This window comes from Monodelphis domestica, chromosome 5 (genome assembly GCF_027887165.1).
Source record: "Monodelphis domestica isolate mMonDom1 chromosome 5, mMonDom1.pri, whole genome shotgun sequence".
Taxonomy (NCBI): Eukaryota; Metazoa; Chordata; class Mammalia; order Didelphimorphia; family Didelphidae; genus Monodelphis; species Monodelphis domestica.
Window position 1 is genome coordinate 87,125,888 of NC_077231.1, and position 23,854 is coordinate 87,149,741.

At 38.8% G+C, this 23,854-nt stretch overlaps 1 protein-coding gene and 1 long non-coding RNA gene across 5 annotated transcripts in view; one reads left to right on the plus strand and one right to left on the minus strand.

Annotated features, from left to right (window-relative positions):
* Positions 1-21,253, plus strand: part of LOC130453591 (mucin-16-like) — a 51,439-nt gene extending 30,186 nt beyond the window's left edge. For 2 of the 3 annotated variants that reach the window (XM_056798724.1, XM_056798723.1), the window contains 9 exons: positions 2,429-2,527; positions 3,256-3,888; positions 4,404-4,517; positions 7,729-7,776; positions 14,789-14,913; positions 15,037-15,104; positions 16,191-16,363; positions 17,067-17,105; positions 20,797-21,253. In XM_056798724.1, the coding sequence (XP_056654702.1) occupies positions 2,429-2,527; positions 3,256-3,888; positions 4,404-4,517; positions 7,729-7,776; positions 14,789-14,913; positions 15,037-15,104; positions 16,191-16,363; positions 17,067-17,105; positions 20,797-21,104 (1,607 nt within the window). In that variant the 3' untranslated portion in view covers positions 21,105-21,253. Of the gene's footprint in view, positions 1-2,428; positions 2,528-3,255; positions 3,889-4,403; positions 4,518-7,728; positions 7,777-14,788; positions 14,914-15,036; positions 15,105-16,190; positions 16,364-17,066; positions 17,106-20,796 lie in introns of those variants that run through there. The other variant, XM_056798725.1, reaches the window with a different exon arrangement.
* On the minus strand, positions 9,655-15,454 carry LOC130454522 (uncharacterized). Of its 2 annotated transcripts, none has more exons than XR_008912133.1 (3): positions 15,297-15,454; positions 13,360-13,443; positions 9,655-10,211 (listed from the first exon to the last, which is right to left on the minus strand). It is a non-coding gene; the product is annotated as an uncharacterized LOC130454522 (long non-coding RNA). The 2 variants fall into 2 exon arrangements; XR_008912134.1 differs by having other exon boundaries at positions 15,290-15,454.
* Positions 21,254-23,854: the final 2,601 nt, after the last annotated feature.

Below are 23,854 nucleotides of genomic sequence, written 5' to 3' on the forward strand. Positions count from 1 at the left end.
ATTTGCTATGTTTGATCTCTTTGCAACAGTTGAGAAAATATTGAAGCCGACTCCCAACAATCTTGCACTAATCTAGTATAGCACAGCTGGGTTTGTTGCCATTGGAAAGCAAAAATATTTTGAGAATCAGGGTGCAACGGTATAGTGAAGTAAGCATTGCTCAGGTCCAACACTGTACACCTCCTAGCTTCTGCAGGTATCTGAGTTATAATATCATTTGGAGATGGTGTTACAGTATATCTCTTCCTAATGAAATTATTCACAGCCCTCAAATCATCACAAATCTCCATGCAGGAGTGCCATCTTCATTCAGCTTATTCTTTTTAATGGCTAATATTGGGTTATTGTATTCAGATACCATAGGTCTCAATATACCTTGCTCAAGCAAGCTATTTATAATGGGTATTATCCCTTCTCTTGCTTCTCTACTCAACTTGTATTGTGGTATCTTAGGTGGTATCCCTTCCCTGACCTCAATCCTAACAGGAGTAATCGATTTAATCCGACCCACATCATTTTGGTGTTTTGCAAGCACCCCCTGTGGCATATCTGTGGGTATGTCATATTTAGAAGTCACAACTTGAATTTTTTCAGGTTCTTCCTCAAGTTGCTCTAAGTAACAATGGATAGTGCTTCAGTGAATTCTTGGGTAGATGCAAAGAAATTACCCCATATTTTTCACATTGTAATGTTGCCTGCATCTTGCACAAAACATCTTGTCCTAAAGATTGGCTAGGCATGATGGAATCAACAAGAAGTTATGATCTATGGTGAGAGGACCTAGTTTAACCATAGTGCTTTTGAGCTCAGGGACCTATTGTCTTTGTCCCATTGCTCCAGCTACAGAAGCCATACCCCCTATGTAGGTATCCCCTGGACTTGTATTTAGGACAGACTTTGAAGCACCAGTATCCAAGAGAGCCTTAAGGTTTTTCTTCCCCACCTTAATCCATACCTATGTTTCTGGCCTGTTTGTAGGTAAAGAGTTTATTGCCACCGAATTAGTACTCGTGTCTTTGCTACCCTCTGCCAGCTGCATATGTAACTCAGTTAATTCTTTTTGATTTGATCCATTCCCAATGAAGTCTTCAATGGTACATGAAGCTAAACCATCACAGTAGCTTTGGCTGGATATCCCTTTGCCACTTAGAATGCTGACTTCAAGCCTGCCTTTTGAATTCTTGGTGGTTATTCCAATTGAGAAGAATTCCATTCCATCCTGCTTTTCAAATTTAACTGAAAAGTCACCTCCACTACTTTGAATATGATAATTATTTTCAAAAGTAATTTCAGCTTCATTATCAGTTAGTTTTTACTTAACTAAATCACTCAGTACTGGATGAAAGGTACTAGCTTCTCGATTCCAATTAGATGTCATTTCTGAGGGTATATCTGCCATAAAGCTCTTGGGAGAATTAACTAAGTTAAATGGGACTTCATCTGTGAATGTTTCTAGAGCCTTGTCATATTTAGCAACAGTAAACGTTAGGGAATTGAAACTATGATTTTTGGTATTAGTCACTAACTTTTTCTTGAGTTCTTGTGACTCTTTCTTTTTCTTTTGCATAATTCAATACTATTATCTATTCTACCCTGGAAAAATTTCTTAAGGAACGATCTGATTTCCTTTACAGACTTTTCCTGTGTGGTTACTATAGGTCTTATCAAAGTCTCTCATCTCATTTGCAATTGGAGATGTTATTTCATTAATCTCTGCCTCATTTTCTTTAATCTGGCTCGGCCTTTCTCTTGCTTTATTGAAATGGCTATCATTCATAGAGCATTTTCTTATACCAATTTCACTATTTCCCAAGCTTTTTCTATTATTTTTATCTGTAGCCTCATTATTACTACTTTTTCTACCTCCAAGTGTCACCCTATGTGCCTGGCTTCATAATTCTCTTCTAACCACATCTGAATACTTTGGCTTTGCTCCAGTTGTTATAGCATTTTGTATTTCACTCAAATCAGGAGCTTGCTGTGAGGACTTTAACTTGCAGTGTGAACAGTAAGTAATTTTCTTGTATCTAGTTTCGGCATTATGTTTGTCTCTGTTATTAATCTTATGTTTCTTCTTCAAAAAGCAGCTTCTAAACCAGACTGTAGAGTTAAAAAGAGAATAGAAAGAAGGAAAGTAGAAGCACCTTTTATGAGCATCCTGAAGGATTTCAGTCAGAAAAGAGAAGAGAGACAGGTGGATAAAATGAAGGGTTTTTTTCCAGATGGGGAAGTAATAAAGCTGTCATTAGATTAGAAGAGTTTGAAAAAATGAGAATATAGGAGTACTAGAGAGATTATCTGCTCGATGAATGATGAAGAAAAAAGAGCACATATTTTGGAGGTTCCTTCAAAATATAAGGGAACAACATATTGTCCTTTCTACCCCGAGTCCTGTGGCTGAGATTTATGTTCTCACTTATTCTTCTAGAGAGTGACATTGGTGTAGGGCCCTTCACCCATATCCCAGAACATGGAGCACCAGGAGACATGACATCAGTGACCAGTGAATCTACTGTATGTGCCATGGGTAAGAAAAGATTTCTTTTTCTATTATATTGGTATTCATCCTTGCTCTGGGCCCTTGTTTTCCAGGTTTGAGATATGATATGGACTCATCTTCATAGTCTGAGAACAGGAGGCTCACTGATGGGGGAGTTTGTGATTAGGTTGTAAGACCTGGCAACTTCCTCTGTCCCATTACTGTCTGCCCAGATGTATACTGTGATGCCAGCCTTTGGATGAAGAGCTCATGGAGGATTTTGTCCATTTCTTGTGTTAGTTTGTGTGTATACATATAATTTACTAGGATAAAAGTCAGCTACTGGAGGACAGGCTTTTCTATGCCCAGCACCTAAAACCCTGAATGGGGTACCTGATTCTTAACAAATGATTACTGCTTCATTTTCCATTTAACCTGAGCAGATATCTTTCAGGCAGTTTGTCTGAGCCACGTGCCTTGTCTCATCTGAGGGCAAGAAGACAGGACAGATCCATCTATATATCAGTCTCAGCTTATTTAATACTTTCTCATGGTGGCCATGCACCCTAGAGCACAAGGAGATCCTAATTCCTGTCACAGTCTTTTTGTTTTGAAAGTGCTTGTCAGGGAGAAGGTGCTAATGTGAGGGGTTGGGGATTGGTTGCTCTTCTCAGGAAGTTCAAAATCCTCACAGGCTCTGGGGATCTCTGTCCAAATGAATCCAAACTTCCCCCATCAACCCTTAGGCATACTTCAACTAACTGCTTTGGTCACAGGATTCTCTACTGAGACTTCAGGGACACTGAAGAATGTGAGTGGATCTGACCAGGGAAGAGAACCAACGAACTCCCCCAGTATCCCTATGACTGACTTTATCGGGAGAGATTCCATTGCTTACACTGAAACGGACATACGTGTCATGGAGACAACTCCAAGAGCCACAGCCACTCAAGACCCACTTCTCACTGTGCCCACTGGAGCAGGTGACCTCATCCCTGGGATGCACAGGAGAACTGTGTCCTCTCCCACCGAAACCTCAGTTCCATCTGAGATATCCTCTGGAGTCATCATTGCCATTGCAAGGACCTCACTCTCCATGACTCCAGTAGAAATCACAGCTAGCCCCGGCTCCAGTGCTCCCTTAAACATCAGCCTAAGCAGAAGAACAGCTTCCCTTGAGCCTGCTACTTCGTTGGAGGACCCAGGGCCAGCCGGCCTGACTCCAGAAACTGAGAGAAACCCACAGGCAACACCAACTCCAGCTATCACCCTGCCTCCAGCCAGCACACAGGAAGTTTGCACAACAGCATCTCCCAGTCCTCCTGACACAACCACAGAGGGCAGCAGTGTCCAGGCAGGGACAGCCTCTGTTTCTGATCAGGTGCCTTCCACTTCCAGCCTCTTCCCAAGTAAGCATATTTTAAATAAACTTCCCAGGGAGGGAATTGGGGTGTGGTCTTGGAGGGAATGGAGAGTGTCTGTCCAGGGAGGGTTAGTTTGTGCCTTTCTAAGGGTAAGGGTCTTCTTCCCAGGTCTTTCCTCTCTTTAGCCTTCCATTGAGCCACTGTAGGGACATTTTCTTGGTTCCATATCTGTTGAATTAGTGTCATCTCTCCAGGCTTCCTCAACTCCATGCAAGGATAGTTTCACAGTCCCTGTGCTAAAGTGATTCTCCTCTTCTTATTGATGGGATTCTGATTCCACTTGATTTAGTGGAACCTCATGATTTAACATATATGGGGATTGTCCATCAGTGAGTCCATGCTTTGAAGGGGAAAATTTGATTATTTATCCTGTGGGGAAAAGTCAGAGAAGCCATGTATTTTTGGTCTCAGCAGTTAGTAGCAACAATGTACTTTCCTTTGGGAGTCCACCAATAAAGACTTGACTGAGCTCTGGTTTCTCCCCTCCTCTCATCCTGTAGGAGGTGATGCTGGTGTGGTGCCAGACACACATGCCCAAGGCCATGATGCACCAGGAAGCACAGTAGCACCAATAAGAAGCTCCCTCACCCCTGTGTCTACTATTATTCCCACAGGTAAGTAGGTACCTCCTCTCTGTCTCTGTGTTGGAGGTTTATCCTTTTTAGGGCCTTGTTTCCCAATCTTACAGAGGAAACATGAAATTATTTTAGAGATCAATCCTCAAGAACTCTTCTGAACCTCTGATTCCTTTCTATGTATAGCCTGGAGAAGAGAAGTTTTAGAGGTAGGAGTGAGATTCCCACTGCTAAGGTCTTTTATATAAGCAACCATAGGTATAAAGTTGGAAGGAAACTTTAAACCATCAGGTATTATGGATAGCCTCTCATTTTACTGATGTGGATACTGAGGTTTAGAGAAGTAAAGTAATTAGCTCAGGGTGACCGGATATGACTGGAAAGGACCCTTAAAGGTCATCTAGCTGGATCCCATCTTTTTACATATTGGAAAATTGGGGTGGAGAGAAGTTAAATGACATGCCCTATGACACAAAAGTAGAAAGCAGCAGACGTGAGATTTGAACCTAGGACTCTATTATGCTGTATTTCAAGGTCAAGAGGAGAAGTCAGCCCTAACACCTCACATTGAATGGCTTCCACTTTGGGAAAGATTCCTTCTATGAACTCTCCCAAGTTCATAGCAGAGAATGTGTTTTTACATTCTTATTTACATCTTCAGTATTTAGGATAGAGCTGGGCACATGATAAATACTTAATTAATGGAAACTAATTGATTGCTTTGATCTAATGAGTAGATTTGTGAGATTCAGTTTATTAAAAAAATTTGTCTTAAAAATGTATCTTATACACCTACAAACTGAACTTGCCTATGGAAAAGTGAAGGAGAATGGAATAAGCAATTACGTAACACCTACTATGTGCCAGGCACTTTGACTAAGCATTTTTTATAGAAATAGTATCTCATTTGATCCACAGAACAACCCTAAGTGTTGGGCTTTATAGTTAGCCCCATTTTTCAGATGAGAAAAAGATGCAAGCAATGACTGCTTGACTTTCCCAGGGTCATACAGCTAATGAGTTCTTAGGTCACATTTGAACTCAGGTCTTCCTGACTCCAGGCTCAGCACTATCTCCACTGTGCCAACTAATTACTTATATGGTCTGAGCCACAGAGTTCCTGGTGTCAAGAGTCAGGAATGGAGACAGATCCAAAGGCTGTGCTCTTTAGCAGTGAACTTGGGGAAGGTGGATCCTGCAGATATGGGCAAATCACTTTATTTCTATCAGCCTTGACTTGCCAAAGAGGAAAAGAATGGTTCTGGGACCTTCCCTTTAAGGTATGATTTCATGACCTTCTCCCTCATCTTAGCTTAATAGTTCACTTGGACCTTTGGTGATTGATTGCACTTGGCACACCCATTTAATACTGAATCCCAAGAATTTGCCTCTAGGTTTTTTCCTTTCTGAGAAGTTCTTGAACCAGGGATGCCTCTTGGTCACTAGTTTATGGATTGATTCCTACACATTAGCTCTGTGATTCCTGTGTCCTGGTCCTACTCTACTATGGCCTCTGAGTGTTTCCAAGAACTTCTGTAGCCAGGAGATCCTAGATTGGTCAGAGGTCAGAACTGAAAAACTGGACCTCTCTGATGTCATTGTCTCCACATGGCTCCTGGCAGCCCTTCAGCCTGGTGGACAAGGTCAAATTTGGAGTTCTAGGTGTGATGATGTAATAGTTAAAATAGTTGTTTGTCTTAAACTGTAGTGATTAAAATAGTGGAAGACTTAAATTGTAGTAGATAAAAGAGTGGATGAGTAAGTTGTGACCGCAGAAAATATGTTTTTAAGACAGTGTCTTGTTTTCAATCAAATATAAGGTGGTCGCCAGGGAAAAATTCCCAATTATTAGAATATACCCAAGTAAATTGGGTTTTATAGAGATTTTAATTAATACAATGAGGAATTAAGAACGAGAGAGAGAAAAGGGGAATAATGAGAAAAGGATAGGCTGGCCCAGGGCAGCCCTGGCCAACCTAGGCCTAAGCCTTAAGAGAAAGATCAGTCAGTCCTTAATCACTCATCACAAGATCTGTCCAAGCAAGGATTCTAGTGACACCCGGCCAGCTTCATCTCAGCTGATTCCACCAGCTCAATCCTGAATCTGAATGTCATCTGAATGAATCTGAGCTCCTATTTAAAGGGAATTTTCTACTATGTCTCCTCCCCTAAGTTCTCACATCTACCAATCACAGTAGACATTTTTCAAAGGACAGACCATTCTTAGTTCACACCTGATTAGAGTAGAATCTCTGAGTAAGTTTTCATCTCTTTGCTCCTTGTAAAATTCACAAGCTGCCTGACCTTTATAGGTACTTAGCACCCCTTTGTATTAGTTCTAAAAATAGGCATGGCTTAAGAACTTTTTGTCTTACTATAACTATGGGTTGACATACTTTGTATGTAAAAGTATCTTGTATCAAAAGTATCTTTCAATGTTTCAGCAAAGACTTTACAACTTCATCTTCCCCTAAGGCATGCTTAAGTATGGTGAAGTGGAGTTCTCACATTCCTGTTTTAAGTACCTTCACTGCCCAAATGGTGAATGGTCCAAATGGGGAATGGTCTTAACCCAACCTCATGAAGTAGAGTCTGAGAAATTTTAAGGTTCACAATGGGAGATGAAGATGAGGAGACAAGTGTCTCTAGATCAGTGGTTCTCAACCTCTCAATATGTAGCAATGAGAATACATAATGCATATCAGGTATTTGCATTCCTAATCATAACTGTAGCAAAATTACAGTTTTGAAGTAGCCACCAAAATAATTTTTTGGTTTGGGGTCACTGCAACATGAGGAACTGTATTGCGGGGTCATGGCATTAGAAAGGTGGAGAACCACTGCCCTAGGTGATCTTAGGTGAGGATTGGAGGCAGACCATCAAGCCATTTTCTGGATAAGAAACTTCAAGGAAGGGAAGTGTGTCCCATGTACCATAAAATCCCTAAAGCATCCTCTTATTAAGTTGTGACTGATATTCCTCTCAATTTGTTTATTGCTTTTGTTAATAATCCTTGTTCAGACATCTATTTCCAATAGAAAATCACCTATGCTATTAGAGAAGCTGTATGTCATTCAGCATTGCTGTTGAGAAATCAAGCCATATCTGATTAGCATGTTGCTTAATAATCTCTGATGCTCTTTATCTTTTAAAATTTGACTTTAATTAAAATAATTTTATTTAAAGATATGATATTTGGCTAATTAAATCTAGTAATAATTTTCAATATATGTTTTCTGAAATTATTAGGTCCAAATATTGTTCCCCCTTTCCTTCGGTCCCCCTCTTGGAGAGATGGTAAGTAATTTGAAATGGATTATACATATATTATCATGTAAAACATAATTCCATATTGGTCATTTTTATAAGAGAACACTCATATCAAACCAGAGCCACATAAACTGTACATAAAATGATGTGAAAGGGAGTATGCTTTGAACTGCAGCTGACTCCCACATTTCTTTCTCTAGAAGCGTAAAACATTCTTGGTCAAAAGTCCTTCAGAACTGTTCCAGATTGCTGTCTTTCTGAGAGTAGCTACAACTTTCACAGTTGATCAAATGCAGATCAAAGCATGCTCCCCTTTAAATTCAATTCAAAATTATTCATGTTATATCTTATAATACTCTCTGTTTCTTGTTTGGTCTTGTCATGGTTATTGTCTGCCTAGTAATTATTGATCTCTAGAGAGCTGTTAAAGATAGATAGATAGATAGATGAGTGAGGAAAGGTAGTAGTCAAGGTGGAATGGCTCATGTTGTACTCTCTCACTCTCTTTTCCTGGTCTATGATAGCTGAGGAATATCTCTGGGAAATGGTGATCCTGGGTGATGTGGTAGTGTAAGTAAGTTAGGGGAAGGTTTCCCCTATTGAGAGATAAGAGGGTTACCCCAGAATTAATTGGCACAGTCTTTTAGAATTGTAAGCCTCTCCTCAGTTCATGACTCAGTGAGGAGTCCTGACCTGCACTTTTTTTCTGCAATGGCTGATCATGCACAAAATATATCAATCTACTTTCCTTATAGTGGATGTTTGTAAGGTCTTTCATCAAAATTTGGGAAAATAATCACGAACTTTCACAGAACCCTTGGGACAGGCAGAAAGAGGTCAGCTGGATTCCTTTTCATATGAATGCAAAAATCTTTTGGGATTCCTCGTGTATTGGGATGGAGACAAAAGCAGTAAATAAATCAACTACTGTGAAACATTTTGCATGAGTGGGAATTGCATAAATTATCATTGCAGGACTTGGTACAACACAGTGGTTTTTTATCATATGGTCATTGACTGCTCTCAGATCTTGAACAATTATATAGACCACATTGCTCTTTGCATCTAACTTGGGCTTTTTCACAGTGAATATGAGGGTGTTTTATTTGGAGATACAGGGTACTAGTATTCCTCGCTGTAATAGGGACTCTATTATGGGGTTATCTCATCAATTGCTTCTTTGCTTAGTGGGTATTGTGGGATTTCTTGTGGTGAACCTTCTTTAGTTCTTTATCTTAACAGGGACTGCTGATTTCAATTACCCAACATCTATAGAATTGGTGGCCCATAAACCTTCAGGGATAGCGGGTGATATTTCATTGATGTGATTTCCTTTACCCTCTGAATCTATTGCATCTAGAAACAATACTAGAAAAAGATTTAGGGATTCTTCAGGTAGTTCTAGTGAAATATCTCCAGTAGGGGTACTGAGAGAGATGGCTGACCAAAGCTGGGTCTGGGTAGTCCAAAAGCCCTAGGTAAAGCAGCAATGCTGCTCAGACCACTAGCTCAGGCCCACTCAGTCCTCTTGAGGGAGCAATCCCAATGGAGGCACAACCTGAACTGTCTCTACCAGCATGGAGACTTTGCCTCCTCAGCAGCCACAGCTCCTTACCACCTGGCCTTGCAGAGGATGGGTCCAGCTGATGCCAAGAGCAGAGCCAAGCACCAGGAAAACAAGCAGGGCAGAGGGAGCATCAGTAACAGCAGCGGCGGTGGCGATGGCCTTGAAGCTCCCCCACCCACCGGCATGGCTTCCCCCAGAGCACTGTAGCAGGCCTGCTCATGGCCCTGGCCGCGGAACCCAAAGGACCCCTGGACACTCCCTAATCCTCTTTCTAACAAAATTTCTTCCATATTCTCTGCTCCAAAGAATAATTTTTGACAATTACAAATATCCTCTTTCCATTTCGATATATAAACATTTTAACTCTTTAATGAGTCCATTCAATTTTCTCTTTTTGATTTACCATTTTGGGCTTCTCTTCTGTATCATGTTTGGACATAAAATGTTTTATTTTGGTCTGATTTATTCCTCAGGAATACTTGGAAATCTTCTATATTATTGAATTTCCATTTCTCCCCTGAAAAAATGTACTCAGTTTTGCTGGATAGGTGACTCTGGCTTACAAACCCAGATCTTTTGCCTTCCTGAATATCCTATTCCATAACACTCAATCCTTCAGTGTAGAAGCTGCTAGATCCTGTGTGATCCTGATTTTCAGTTTCATGGTATTTGAATTGGTTTTTATGGCTGCTTACAGTATTACAGTATTTTCTTTTTATCTTGATGGCTCTTGAATCTATTACATTCTTGAAAATTGTCATTTGAGCATTTCTTTCTAGAGGTGATCTGTGAATTCTTTGAATTTCAATTCTATTTTTGTGTCTGACGATATCTCAGGAATTTCTTTGGTAATTTCCTGTAGTGTGACAGCCTACACTCAGAATGGGTGAATGACCTGAATAGAAAGAAGGAAAGTATAAGCAAATTATGTGAATACAAAATGGTATACTTGTCAGATCTTTGGGAAAGGAAAGACTTTTAAAACCAAGGAAGAGCTAAAACAATCACCAAATGTAAAATCAATCATTTTGATTACATCAAATTCAAAAGCTTTTGTACAAACAAACCTAATGGATCCAAAATTAGACGGGAAGCAACAAACTGGGAAACAATCTTCATTACAAAAACCTCTGACAAAGGTCAAATCATCCAAATTTATAAAGAACTACAGCCAATTGTACCAAAAAACCAAGCCATTCTCTAATTGATAAATGTGCAAGGGACATGAATAGGCAATTTTCAGTTAAAGAAATCAAAACTAGTAAATAAGCACATGAAAAATTGTTCTAAACCTCTTATAATCAGAGAAATACAAATCAAAACAACTCTGAGGTTATCACCTCACACCTAGCAGATTGGCTAACATGATAGCAAAGGAAAGTAATGAATGCTAGAGGCGGTGTGGCAAAGTCTGGACATTAATTCATTGCAGGTGGAGTTGTGAATTAATCCATCCATTCTTCAAGGCAATTTGGAACTATGCCCCCAAAGGGTGCTAAAAGACTGTCTGCCCTTTGATCCAGCCATAGCACTGCTGGATTTGTACCCCTGAGAGATAATATAGAAAAGGACATGTACAAAAATATTCATAGCTGGGCTCTTTGTGGTGGCAAAAAATTGGAATATGAGGGGATGCCCTTCAATTGGGGAATGGCTGAACAAATTGTGGTATATGTTGGTGATGGAATACTATTGTGCTCAAAGGAATAACAATAAAGTTGAAGAATTCCATGGCGACTGGAACAACCTCCAAGAAATGATGCAGAGGGAGAGGAGCAGAACCAGGAGAACACTATACACAGAGCCTGATACACTGTGGTACAATCAAATGTAATGGACTTCTCCATTAGTGGCAATGCAATGACCCCGAACAACCTGGAGGAATCTACGAGAAAAACTGGAATTCACATCCAGAGGAAACACTTTGGGAGAAAAAACACCAAAGAAAAAGAACTGCTTGAATGCCTGGGTCGAAGGGATATGGTTGGGGATGCAGACTCTAAATGAATATCCTAGTGTAAACAACAACATGGAAATAGGTCCTGATCAACGACACAAGTAATACCTCATGAAATTGCGGGTTGGCTGTGGGAAGGGTAGGTGGAGTGGAGGGAGGGAAACAATGTGATTATTGTAACCAAGGAATAATGTTGTAAATTGACTAAATATACTAATTCAAATTGAAAAAATAAATAAAAGGCATGTTAACATTAACATTTAAAAATTAATATATAAATATATTTTGAAAATACAAGATTAAGTGTTCTTTTCATCAGTGAGTTCTCATACCACTTTTTAATATAGCTCCAATTTTGCCATTCTAGAAGTTCTTCTTCTGTGCATTTTTGTATATCTTGTTCCATATGGCCAATTCTGCTTTTCAAAAGAGTTCCTCTCTCCTTTGAATGTTTATGCATCTCTTACCACTTTGTCTATTGTGATTTTACCCCCATTTGAATTAGTTTATTTAGTCAATTTAGAACATTAGTACTTGTTTACAATAATCACATTATTTCCCTACCTCCCTCTTCATTTGAGGTGGTCTCCCTATTCATCTTGGATACTGTCAATTAGATTTTTTTCTTTCCTTTTTTTAATTAGACTGTCTAGTATTTTGTATATTTTATTTGTTTTTTTTCAAAGTACCAGTTTCTAGTCTTATTTATTAAATCAATAGTTCTTTGACTTTCGATTTTATTAATTTCTGCTTTGATTTTTTGGATCTCTAATTTAGTCTTCATCTGAGGAGTTTTAATTTGTTTGCTTTCTAGATTTTTAATTTGCATTCCCAATTCATTGACCCTCTGCCCTTCTTAATTTGTTAATATATGAACAGACATCAGAGAAGGAACTAGAGAGGGAACATAAAGCTGGCTGACTGGCCAGAGCTGTGTAGATCCTCCATATTTGCTCCAGCCTTACAAGAGGTGATGGCCTCAGAGCACACCCAGCCCAACCAATCTGAACTTAATCTCATCAAAAGTCTTCAGAACTCAGGGAAGTCCAGGGTCCACACCCCTTCCTCATTGACTGCTGGACTTTAATGCAATCAAAAGACTCCAGAGGACAGGGAAGCTCAAACCCCCAACAACCCTCCCCAACAGACTGCACCAAGAGATCTTCTGTCACAGCTCCAAAAGGGGAGACTGACAGAAGCCCCGAAATCCCCCCAAAATGAGAGGATCAAGATCACAGACAAATATAGGGAGCAAAGAAGTGGTGAATATGAGCAAAGAACAGAAAAAGAAGAAAGAAATTACAGTAGACAGCTTCTACACAGCGAATGGAGCAGAGGGGGAGGGATCAACAATCGATAAATCAGAAATCCCAGCGAATTGGATACAGGCTTTGGAAGAACTCAAAATGCAATTCAAAACACAATTAAGAGAGGCTGATGACAATTTTAATAGCAAGATAAGTCATCTGGAAACAGAAAACAGTGTCTTGAAAGCCAAAATTAATCAGCTGGAAAACAAGGCAAAGAAGATGAGCTATTGTGCTCAAAGGTATAGTGAACTGGAGGAATTCCATGTGAACTGGTACAGCCTCCAGGATTGATGTAGAGGGATGGGAACAGAACCAGGAGAACATTGTACAGAACCAGGAGACTGATACACTGTGGTAAAATCAAATATAATGGACCTCTCTATTAGTCGCAATGAAATGATCTAGAACAATTCGGAGGGATTTATGAGAAAAAACACTATCCACGTTCAGAGGAAAAACTCTGGGAGCAGAAACACAGAAGCAAAACAATTATTTGACCATATGGGTCAATGGGAATATGATTGGGGATGTAGACTCTAAATTATCACCCTAGTATTATAAACATCAATAATATGGAAATAGATTTTGATCAAGGACACCTGTAAAACCCAGTGGAATTTCACACTGGCTCTGGGGGGTGGAGTGGGGTGGAGGGGGAGGAGTGAGGGAGGTGAGGGAAAGAACGTGATTCATGTAACCAGGGAAAAATATTCTAAATTAACTAATTAAATTAAATATAAAAAATAAAAAGAGACAGTTAAACTTGGAATCTGTACCTGTGGTGAATGGAGCGCTGTTCTCAGTTTCAGATTCTTTGTGCAGCTACAGTATACTCTCTGGGGATCTATCTTCTTTCAGTTCTTCAAATGTGGTATCATGCAAACAAAGGTGTTTTTAATAGCCTTCTGATCTAAATTCTGGTTTCTGAGTAACCCCAGCCATTTCCCCCCACTTTGAAATGTGACCAGGGAGAGTCTGCTGCCATCCCCACACCCCCGTGGCTACAAGTACTCCTGTCTGCTCGCACTCCTCCACCTTGATATCTCCCCCACAGATTAGGGTCTCATTCTGAATATGAGCAATGCAGCAGGAGAATTGCCTTCACTGTCAGCAAAGGGATTCCTGTAATCTCCTCTCAGCCACTCTCTGATCCCTCAACCCCTTATTGACTGGGGATGAATGCTCCAGAAGCCTTTCCTGTTGCTTCAGTTGTGGACAAGTCCTTTTGGCTTGATGGGGTCTGCCCTGGTACACTGCTTTACTTCCACCTCCACCTCTGTACACATCATCTGTCCTGCAGGTCTTCAAAGTCGTTTTGTGCTGGAAAATGATTTGCTTGTCTTTTTTTGTGATATACTCCTCCAGAATTCATTTTAGGACATTGTATCAGGTTTTGGGGTGGTAATTTGATAGAGATCAGATGGGGGATGTGTATCTTCTACACCAACTTGGTGAGACTCTGCCCTTGGCTTCTATTCTTATACATTTGAATTATTGGAAATTGGAAATGAGACCCTTATCAGAAGAATATGAAGCAAAGATTTTTTCTCTCCAGTTAGCCAATTCCCTTCTCATTTTACCTACATTGGTCTTGTTCTGGAGGAAAACCCAATTTTAAGTTAGCAACACTCTCCATCTTATCTTGCTGTCCTATCTATCCCTCATGTGCACATGAACTGTCCCTCTGTCCATTAAAATGAAAGATACAATTTTCCAGATAACTCATTTTTTTACATCACCTTTTAGGTAGCTTGCTCATATACCCATTTGAGTTTACTTTGTTATGTCAAGCAAGAATATCGGTCTATCCCTAGTTCTCCTGGACTAATTTTCAGTATTACCAGCAATTTTTGTTAAGTAATGAGTTCTTACTCTTGAAACTGGATTAACCTCCTCATTTTATGTGTGAGGAAACGAAGGCAAAAACATAGGATATGGCAGAACCATGATTTGAATCCAGGTCTTCTGACTCCCAAGTCCACAATTTTTAATACTGCCAGAAAAAAGTATAGTAGAGGTATCCTCAGTTTTCCTCTGAGGAAGGACTAGAATAGTGCCACCTAGAATAATGGTCATGATCATGATAATGGTCACCACAGTAACTAGCATTTAGAGAGATCTTTAAGGTTTACAAAGCATTTTCTCTCATTTGAATAACATTTGTAAGGCTCAGACAATTGGGTATCTTTCCCTTCTGTACAGCAGCAGGGAGATACAACTGGAAGAGCTTCACCCTTAACTTCACCATCACCAACATGTTTTATACAACCAAGATGGCTCAAAGGGATTCCAGCACATTCCGTCTTCCTGAATGTTTCCTGCAGCGCATGGTGAGACTCTTCCCCTCCACACCCCTCTTCCTCCTTGCATCCATGCTTCCTTCCTCATCCCTGGATATACAGACTTCCTCTAGCCAGGTACTCAGAAGTTCCCTTCTCTCTTTTTGTTTCCAGTTCAAGGTATTGTTTGAAAGAAGCAGCCTTGGCTTTCAGTATTGTGGATGCAATGTGATCTTGCTGAGGTGAGAATCTTGAAAGCCATGAGCTCAAATAGTAGGGACCATAACATTCCCATTTGACAAAGATCACACACAGGCTGCTGCTGCTTCCCAATAGCAATTCCTTCTTTCACAAGCTGTAATGGATTCACCACCACAACCACCCCCACTCCCCCCAACCAACAAGCCATTAGAAATATTGTGGGCACCTTCTACCTTTTCCTTGGTGGAGAAAAACTTCTTTTTCCACAAGTCTTCCAAAGACAAGGTTGTAAGTTTAATCACTTGAACTTTATAACTCCATGTGAAAGAAATAACATAGGAGGCAACAGAGTGCTTAGAAAATAATTGATTAGAACATATCAACATTCACTGTCTCTAGAATCATAGGATTATAGAATGGAAGCTTAAAGAGATAGTAGAGGCCATATGGACCACTCTTCATTTACAGATGAAAAAATGAAGAGCCAAGGACATTCCAGTGACTTTTCCAAGATCAAAGATACTGTCAGATCCAGAATTTGAACACAGGCCATTTGATTTGAAATCCAGTGGTCTTTGTACTACTCTAAAGAAACTACTGAAAATAATCTGATCCCATACACACTTGTAAACATAGATGTGAGTGAATTTACACAGCACTGCCAATTTCATTGCAGCAGATCAGAGTGCTGAGCTTGAAATCAGGAACACCTTAGTTCAAATTCTCTCTGAGACTCTTAGCAGCTGCGTGACCCTCAACAAGTCACATCATTTGTCTTAGCCTCAATTCCTTCATCTTTAAAATGATAAGGTTGGTTTTGATGCCTTCCAATGTCCTTTTCAACTCTCAAACTATAATTCTCTCCAAACCATTGTTCAAAGTGGGTCACTTCTTTCAAGAGTGTTTTCTGAATAATTAAATTTCATTAATTAAACCAAAGGTGTCAAACTCAAAAGGAAACAACATCCCTGTCCCCTGCATGTTGACTCAGAAAATTATGCATATTTATATATTTCATCATGAACACTTTAAAATTATAGAGGAACAGTACTACACTATAGTCTTGTTCAAGTGATTTTCAGGAAGGGCCATGTTTGATATCTCTTGTGTAAATCATCAATTTCTAGGTCTATGAAAAATGGGGCAGCAACAGGAGTGGAGGTTATATGTTTTTATAAGGAAGTTTTCTCTGTCCCCGTCTTGGACAAGAAGAAGATTTACCAAGAGCTGAGTCAAGAGACTAATGGAATAACAAGGCTTGGACATTATATTCTAGATAAGAAAAGCCTCTATGTGGATGGTGAGTAGCCCAAATTGGGACATACATTTTTATTTCTCTAGGTGATTCCATTTCCAGAAAACAACCCACCTACCCCAAATTCTTCTTACCTTTTTAGACCACCCTTATTTTCATGGGTTTTTTTTTCTATCCCTCCTGGGATGCTGGCCCTCAAAGTGGTGACAAAATATAGAGATATGGGGGTTTACTTCTAAAGATCATAAGTGGCTGGATTTTTCTTAGGCTCCTTAAACAAAGATATATGCCATCAATCTCCCTTCCTCTTGATTGAGGAAGTGCCTTGAATGATAAAGTGCCATTTTACCAACCTTGTGGGCCCCAGAACATCTCTCCATTGCTTCCTTCAACGTTTGCCCAGATACCCTACTGAAATATTAATGTTTACTCTCTCTCTCCCACCCTCCCTGCTCCTCTCTCTCCTCTTCCCTCAACCATTACTTTTCCTTCTCATTTCATTTCTCCTTCATCTTTTCTCCCTTTTTTATTCTTCTCTTTTTTCTATTTCCCCTCTCCTCTTGTCTTCACTTCCCTTCTGTCCAATTCTCTTCCATTTTGTTCCCTTCTCCTCTCATCTCCCCTCCTTTCATCTCTGTTTCCCTGCCTTCTTTCCCTCCCTTCTTCCCTTCCCTCCCCCGAATCTCTCCTTCTCTCCTTCCCTCTGAATTTCTTCCTCCTCTTTTTCTTCTCCCCTTCCCAACTATAGGGTATAACCCTCAGATGATGCCACCCCCCTACACAAAAGGTGAGTTTTCAATTTATTGATTTCTCTATATTTTGACCTTTTTTTGGAAGGAGGGGAATAGGGAAGAGGGGAAATGGGTTTGGGGGGTTCAGAATGAAGTGTACTGTTACAAATGGCCAATGTAGAGCCCTTCTTTACTCATATATCTATGGGGGTTATTTTGCTACTCAAAACATATATAAATTGTTCAAAAGGGTAAAAATTAATCCAATAGGACGTGGAAAGCAGGTTACCCCTATCCCCTTCTCATTCAATATTTAGTCAAACCTTGTGGTCTTTGTAACCCTGGTACAAAGAAGGCATCTCCAAGGATTTCAGGGAGACTTGTGCCTGTCCTCTATGATCTTCATTCAGTAATATTGGCCAATGGTTTTCTTTTTTTTTTTAATTTAATTTAATTTTTTTGTTGTTCCAATACTCACTTTATTTCCCTCCCTCCCCTCCAACCACCCTTTTCCAGCAGTCAAATTGCAATTTCATTCGGTATTACTTGTGTCCTTGATCAGAACCTATTTCCATGTTCTTGTTTGCATTAGGATGTTCATTTAGATTCTACATCCCCAACCATATCCCTTCGACCCATATATTTAAAGCAGTTCTTTTTCTTTCGTGTTTTTACTCCCACAGTGTTTCCTCTGAATCTGGATATTGGTTTTCCTTGTAGGTTCCTCAGAGTTGCTCAGGGTCATTGCATTGACACTAATGGAGTAGTCCATTACGTTTGATTGTACCACAGTGTCAGGCTCTGTGTATAATACTTTCCTGTTTCGGCTCCTCTCATTCTGCTTCAATTCCTGGAGGTTGTTCCAGTCCCCATGGAATTCTTCAATTTTATTGTTATTCCTTTGAGCACAATAGTATTCCATCACCAACATATGCCATAATTTGTTCAGTCATTCCCTAATTGAAGGGCATCATCTCATTTTCCAATTTTTTGCCACCACAACGAGCCCAGCTATGAATATTTTTGTATATGTATTTTTCCTTATTATCTCTTTGGGGTACAAAGCCAGCAGTGCTATGGCTGGATCAAAGGACAGAAAGTGCCCTTTGTGGGCATAGTTCCAAATTTCCCTCCAGAATGGTTGGATCAATTCACAACTTCACCAGCAATGCATTAATGTCCAGTCTTTGCCAACACCTCTTCCAGCTGTCATGTTAACCAATCTGCTAGGCGTGAGGTGATATCTTAGAGTTGTTTTGATTTGCATTTCTCTGATTATTAGAGATTTAAAGCACTTTTTCATATGCTTATTAATAGTTTTGATTTCCTTAACTGAAAATTGCCTATTCATATCCCTTGCCCATTTATCAATTGGAGAATGGCTTGCTTTTTTGTATGATTGGTTTAGCTCTTTATAAATTTGTGTAATTAGACAAACACAGGAAGTATATGAACACAACTACAAAACACTTTCCACAAAGTTAAAACTAGATCTAAACAATTGGAAAAACATTGATTGCTCATGGGTGGGATGAACTAACATAATAAAAATGACAATCCTACCCAAATTAATTTGGCACTTATGGCACTTATTTAGTGCCATACCCATTGAACTACCAAAAAACTTCTTTACTGAATTAGAAAAAACAACAACTAATTTCATTTGGAAGAACAAAAGATGCAGGGAAATCATGAAAAGAAAATGCAAAGGAAGGAGAACTTGCAGTCCCAGATCTCAAACTATACTATAAAGCAGTGGTTATAAAAACAATTTGGTACTGACTAAGAGACCGAAAGGAGATCAGTGGAATAGACTTGGCGTAAATGATCTCATCAAGACAGTTTATAACAAACCCAAAGACCCCAGCTTTTGGGACAAAAATCCACTATTTGATAAAAAGTGCTGGGAAAATTGGGAGAGTGTGGGAGAGATTAGGTTTGGATCAACACCTCATATTCAAAATGGGTGAATGACTTGAACATTAAGAAGGAAACTATAAGTAAATTAGGTGAACACAGAATAGTATACATGTCAGACCTTTGGGAAGGGAAAGACTTTAAAACCAAGCAAGACTTAGAAAGAATCACAAAATATAAAATAAATAATTTTGACTACATCAAATTAAAAAGGTTTTGTACAAACAAAACCAGTGTAACTAAAATCAGAAGGGAAGCAACAAATTGGGAAACAATCTTCATAAAAACCTCTGACAAAGGTTTAATTACTCAAATTTACAAAGAGCTAAATCAATTGTACAAAAAATCAAGCCATTCTCCAACTGATAAATGGGCAAGGGACATGAACAGGCAGTTCTCAGCCAAAGAAATCAAAAGTATTAATAAACACATGAAAAAGTGTTCTACATCTCTTATGATCAGAGAGATGCAAATCAAAACAACTCTGAGGTATCATCACACACCTAGCAGATTGACTAACATAACAGCTATGGAAAGTAATGAATGCTGGAGGGTATGTGGCAAAGTAGGGGCATTAATTCATTGCTGGTGGAGTTGTGAATTGATCCAACCATTCTGGAGGGCAATTTGGAACTATGCCCAAAGGGCGATAAAAGTCTGTCTGCCCTTGGATCCATCTATGGCACTGCTGGGTTTGTACCCCAAAGAGATAATAAGGAAAAAGGCTTGTACAAGAATATTCATAGCAGCGCTCTTTGTGGTGGCCAAAATTGGAAAATGAGGCGATGCCCTTCAATTGGGGAATGGCTGAACAATTTGTGGTATATGTTCGTGATGGAATGCTATTGTGCTAAAAGGAATAATAAAGTGGAGGAATTCCATGGGGACTGGAACAACCTCCAGAAAGTGATGCAGAGCAAAAGGAGCAGAACCAGGAAAACATTGTACACAGAGACTGATACACTGTGGTACCATCGAAGGTAATGGACTTCTCCATTAGTGTCAATGCAATGTCCCTGAACAATCTGCAGGGATCTAAAAAACACTACCCACAAGCAGAGGATAAACTGTGGGAGTAAAAACACCGATGAAAAGCAACTGCTTGACTATAGTGGTGGAGGGGATATGACTGATGAGAGACTCTAAATGAACACTCTAATGTAAATACCAACAACATGGAAATGGGTTCGAATCAAGAACACATGTGATACCCAGTGGAATCACGCGTCGGCTATGGGAGTGGTGGTGGGAGGGATGGGGAGGGAAGAAAAGAAAATGTTCTTTGTTTCCAATGAATAATGTTTGGAAATAACCAAATAAAATGATGTTAAAAAATAATAAAAAATAACTTTGTGTAATTAGACCTTTGTCAGAGGTTTTTGTAATGAAGATTGTTTCCCAGTTTGTTGCTTCCCTTCTAATTTTGGTTGCATTAGCTTTGTTTGCATAAAAACTTTAATTTGATGTAATCAAAATGATTAATTTTACATTTTGTGATTTTTTCTAGCTCTTGCTTGGTTTTAAAAGTCTTTCCTTTCCCAAAGTTCTGAGAAGTATACTACTCTGTCTTCACCTAATTTGCTTATAGTTTCCTTCTTTACATTCAGGTCATTCACCCATTCTGAGTTTATCTTGGTGTAGGGTGTGAGATGTTGATCCAAACCTAATCTCTCCCATACTGTCTTCCAATTTGCCCAGTAGTTTTTATCAAATAGTGTGTTTTGGTCCCCAAAACTGGGATCTTTGGGCTTATCATAGATTGTTTTGCTGAGGTCATTTTCCCCTACTCTATTCCACTGATCCTCCTTTCTGTCTTTATATCCTTTCTAGAATCAGTCTACCACCATGGGTCCAGAAGATGGAGGAAAGTCTACCGAATGAATGGGCATCTGTTTCAATCCAAACGTTTTAACAGAAGAGCCTACTGTGCCCAGTGCAGTGAAAGGATATGGTGTCTCGGAAGGCAAGGCTACAAGTGTATCAAGTGCAAATTACTGGTCCATAAAGGTTGTCATATTTTTGTACCACGGACCTGCAAAAGGCATATGGATTTGATGATGCCATCCCAAGAAACTCAAGTAGAGGATAAAAATGATAATGTTGACCTTCCCTCCGAAGAAAATGATGGACTCGCTTAAGTTCTCTCAACCTGGAAACACGACAGCCTTAAAGATGGTTCTGGGGACATTAAGCCAGTTATCGATGGGATGGATGGAATTAAAATATCTCAGGGGCTCGGGCTGCATTGCCACTAATGGATAAATCCATTACCCTCAATTGTATTGTACCACACTGTGTCAGTCTCTGTGTACAATGTTCTCCTGGTTCTGCTACTTTCACTTTGCATCAGTTCCTAGAGGTCATTCCAGTTCACTTGGAATTCCTCCAGTTTGTTATAACTTTGAGCACTATGTTATTCCATCACCAAAGTATACCAGAATTTGTTCAGTCATTCCCCAATTGAAGAGCATTACCTCATTTTACAATTTTTTGCCACCACAAAGAATGTAGCTAGGAATATTCTTGTAGAGGTCTTTTTCTTTACTATCTCGTTGGAGTACCAACCCAGCAGTGTCATGGCTGGATCAAACGGAAGACAGTCTTTTAGCACCCTTTGAGTATAGTTCCAAATTGCCCTCCAGAATGGTTGAATCAATTCACAACTCCACCAGCAGTGCATTAATGCCCTCACTTTGCCACATCCCCTCCAGCATTCATTACTTTCCATTCCTATATTAGCCAATATGCTAGGTATGAGGTGATACCTCAGAGTTGTTTTGATTTGCATCAATATGATTATAAGAGATTTAGAACACTTTTTCATATGCTTATTAATAGTTTTGATTTCTTTGGCTGAACACTGCCTATTCATGTCCCTTGCCCATTTATCAATTAGAGAATGGCTTGATGTTCTGTAAAATTGATTTAGCTAGCTTTTCATAAATTTGAGTAATTAGACTAATTAAACCTTTTCAGAGGTTTTTGTTTTGAAGATTGTTTCCCAATTTTTGCTTCTCTTCTAATTTGGGTTGTATTGGTTTTGTTGGTACAAAACATTTTTAATTTGATGTAATCAAAATTGTTTATTTTACATTTTGTGATTTTTTTTCTAAATCTTGCTTGGTTTTAAATTTTTTTCCTTTCCCATAGATCTGACATGTATGCTATTCTGTGTTCACCTAATTTGCTTATAGTTTCCTTCCTTATAGTGAAGTCTTTCACCATTTCTGAGTTTATCTTCGTGTAAGGTGTGATACGTTGATCCAAACATAATCTTACCCATACTGTCTTCCAATTTTCCCGGTAGATTTTATCAAGACGTTGATTTTGATCACAAAAGCTGGGATCTTTGACTTTATCATAGACTGTTTTGCTGAGGTCACTTACCCCATGATTTCCCTGGATATCTTTAATCTTTTGTTCTTCAAATGAACTTTGTTATTTTTTTAAATAGTTCAGAAAGAAGTTTTTGTTAGTTCAATGGGTATGGCACTAAATAAGTAAAGTAATTTGGGTAGGATGGTCATTTTTATTATGTTAGCTCATCCTTCCCATGAGCAATTCATATTTTTAGAATTCTTTAGATCTAGTTTTAATTATGTGGAGAGTGTTTTGTAATTGTGTTCATATAGTTCCTGTTTTTTTTCTAGGCAGATAGATTCCTAAGTATTTTATATTGTCTAGGATGATTTTAAATGGAATTTCTCTTTCTAATTCTTGCTGCAGAGACATGTCGGAAATATATAGAAATGCTGATGACTTATGTGGGTTTATTTTATGTTCTTCAACTTTGCTAAAGTTGTTGATTATTTCAACTAGCTTTTTATTTGATTCTCTAGGATTCTTTAAATAGACCATCATATCATCAACAAAGAATGATAGCTTGGTCTCCTCATTGCCTATTTTAATACCTTCAATTTCCTTTTCTTTAATTCCTACTGCTAGTTTTTCTAGTACAATGTTAAATAATTGAGATGATAAAGGGCATCCTTGTTTAACTCCTGTTCTTATTGGGAAGGCTTTTGGTTTATCCCCATTGCAGATGATATTTATTTGTTGATGGTTTAAGATATATACTCTTTATTATTTTTAGGAAAGGCCCTTCCATTCCTATGCTTTCTAGTGTTTTCAATAAGAATGAGTGTTGTATTTTGACAAAGCTTTTTTCTCCATCTTTTGAAATGATCAAGTGATTTTTGTTGGTTTTCTTGTTAATATGGTCAATTATATGGATGGTTTTCTTAATATTGAACCATTCTTGCATTCCAGGTATAAATCCTAACTGGTCATATTGAATAACCCTTGTGATCACTTGCTGGAGTCTTTTTGCTCGTATCCTATTTAAGACTTTTGCATCTATATTCATTAAGGAGATTTTGGTCTGTAGTTTTCATTCTCTGTTTCTAACCTGACTGGCTTTGGAATCAGTACCATATTTCTGTCATGAAAGGAATTTGGTAGAATTCCTTCTTTGTTTATTCTGTCAAATAGTTTGTTTAATATTGGCATTACTTATTCTTTGAATGTTTGATAGAATTTATTTGTGAATCCATCTGCTCCTAGGGAATTTTTCTTAGGGAATTTTTTGATGGCTTGTTCAATTTCTTTTTCTGATATGGGGTTGTATTAGGTAGTCTATTTCTTCCTTATTTAGTCAAGGCAATTTATATTTTTATAAATATTCACCCATGTCACCTAGATTGCCATATAATTGGGCATAATAATTTTTAATGTTTGCCTTAATTTCCTTTTCATTAGAAGTGAGGTCTCCCTTTTCATCTTGGATACTGTCAATTTGGTTTTATTCTTTCCTTTTTTAAATTAGATTGACTCGCACTTTGTGTATTTTATTTCTTTTTTCAAAGTACCAGCTTCTAGTCTTATTTAT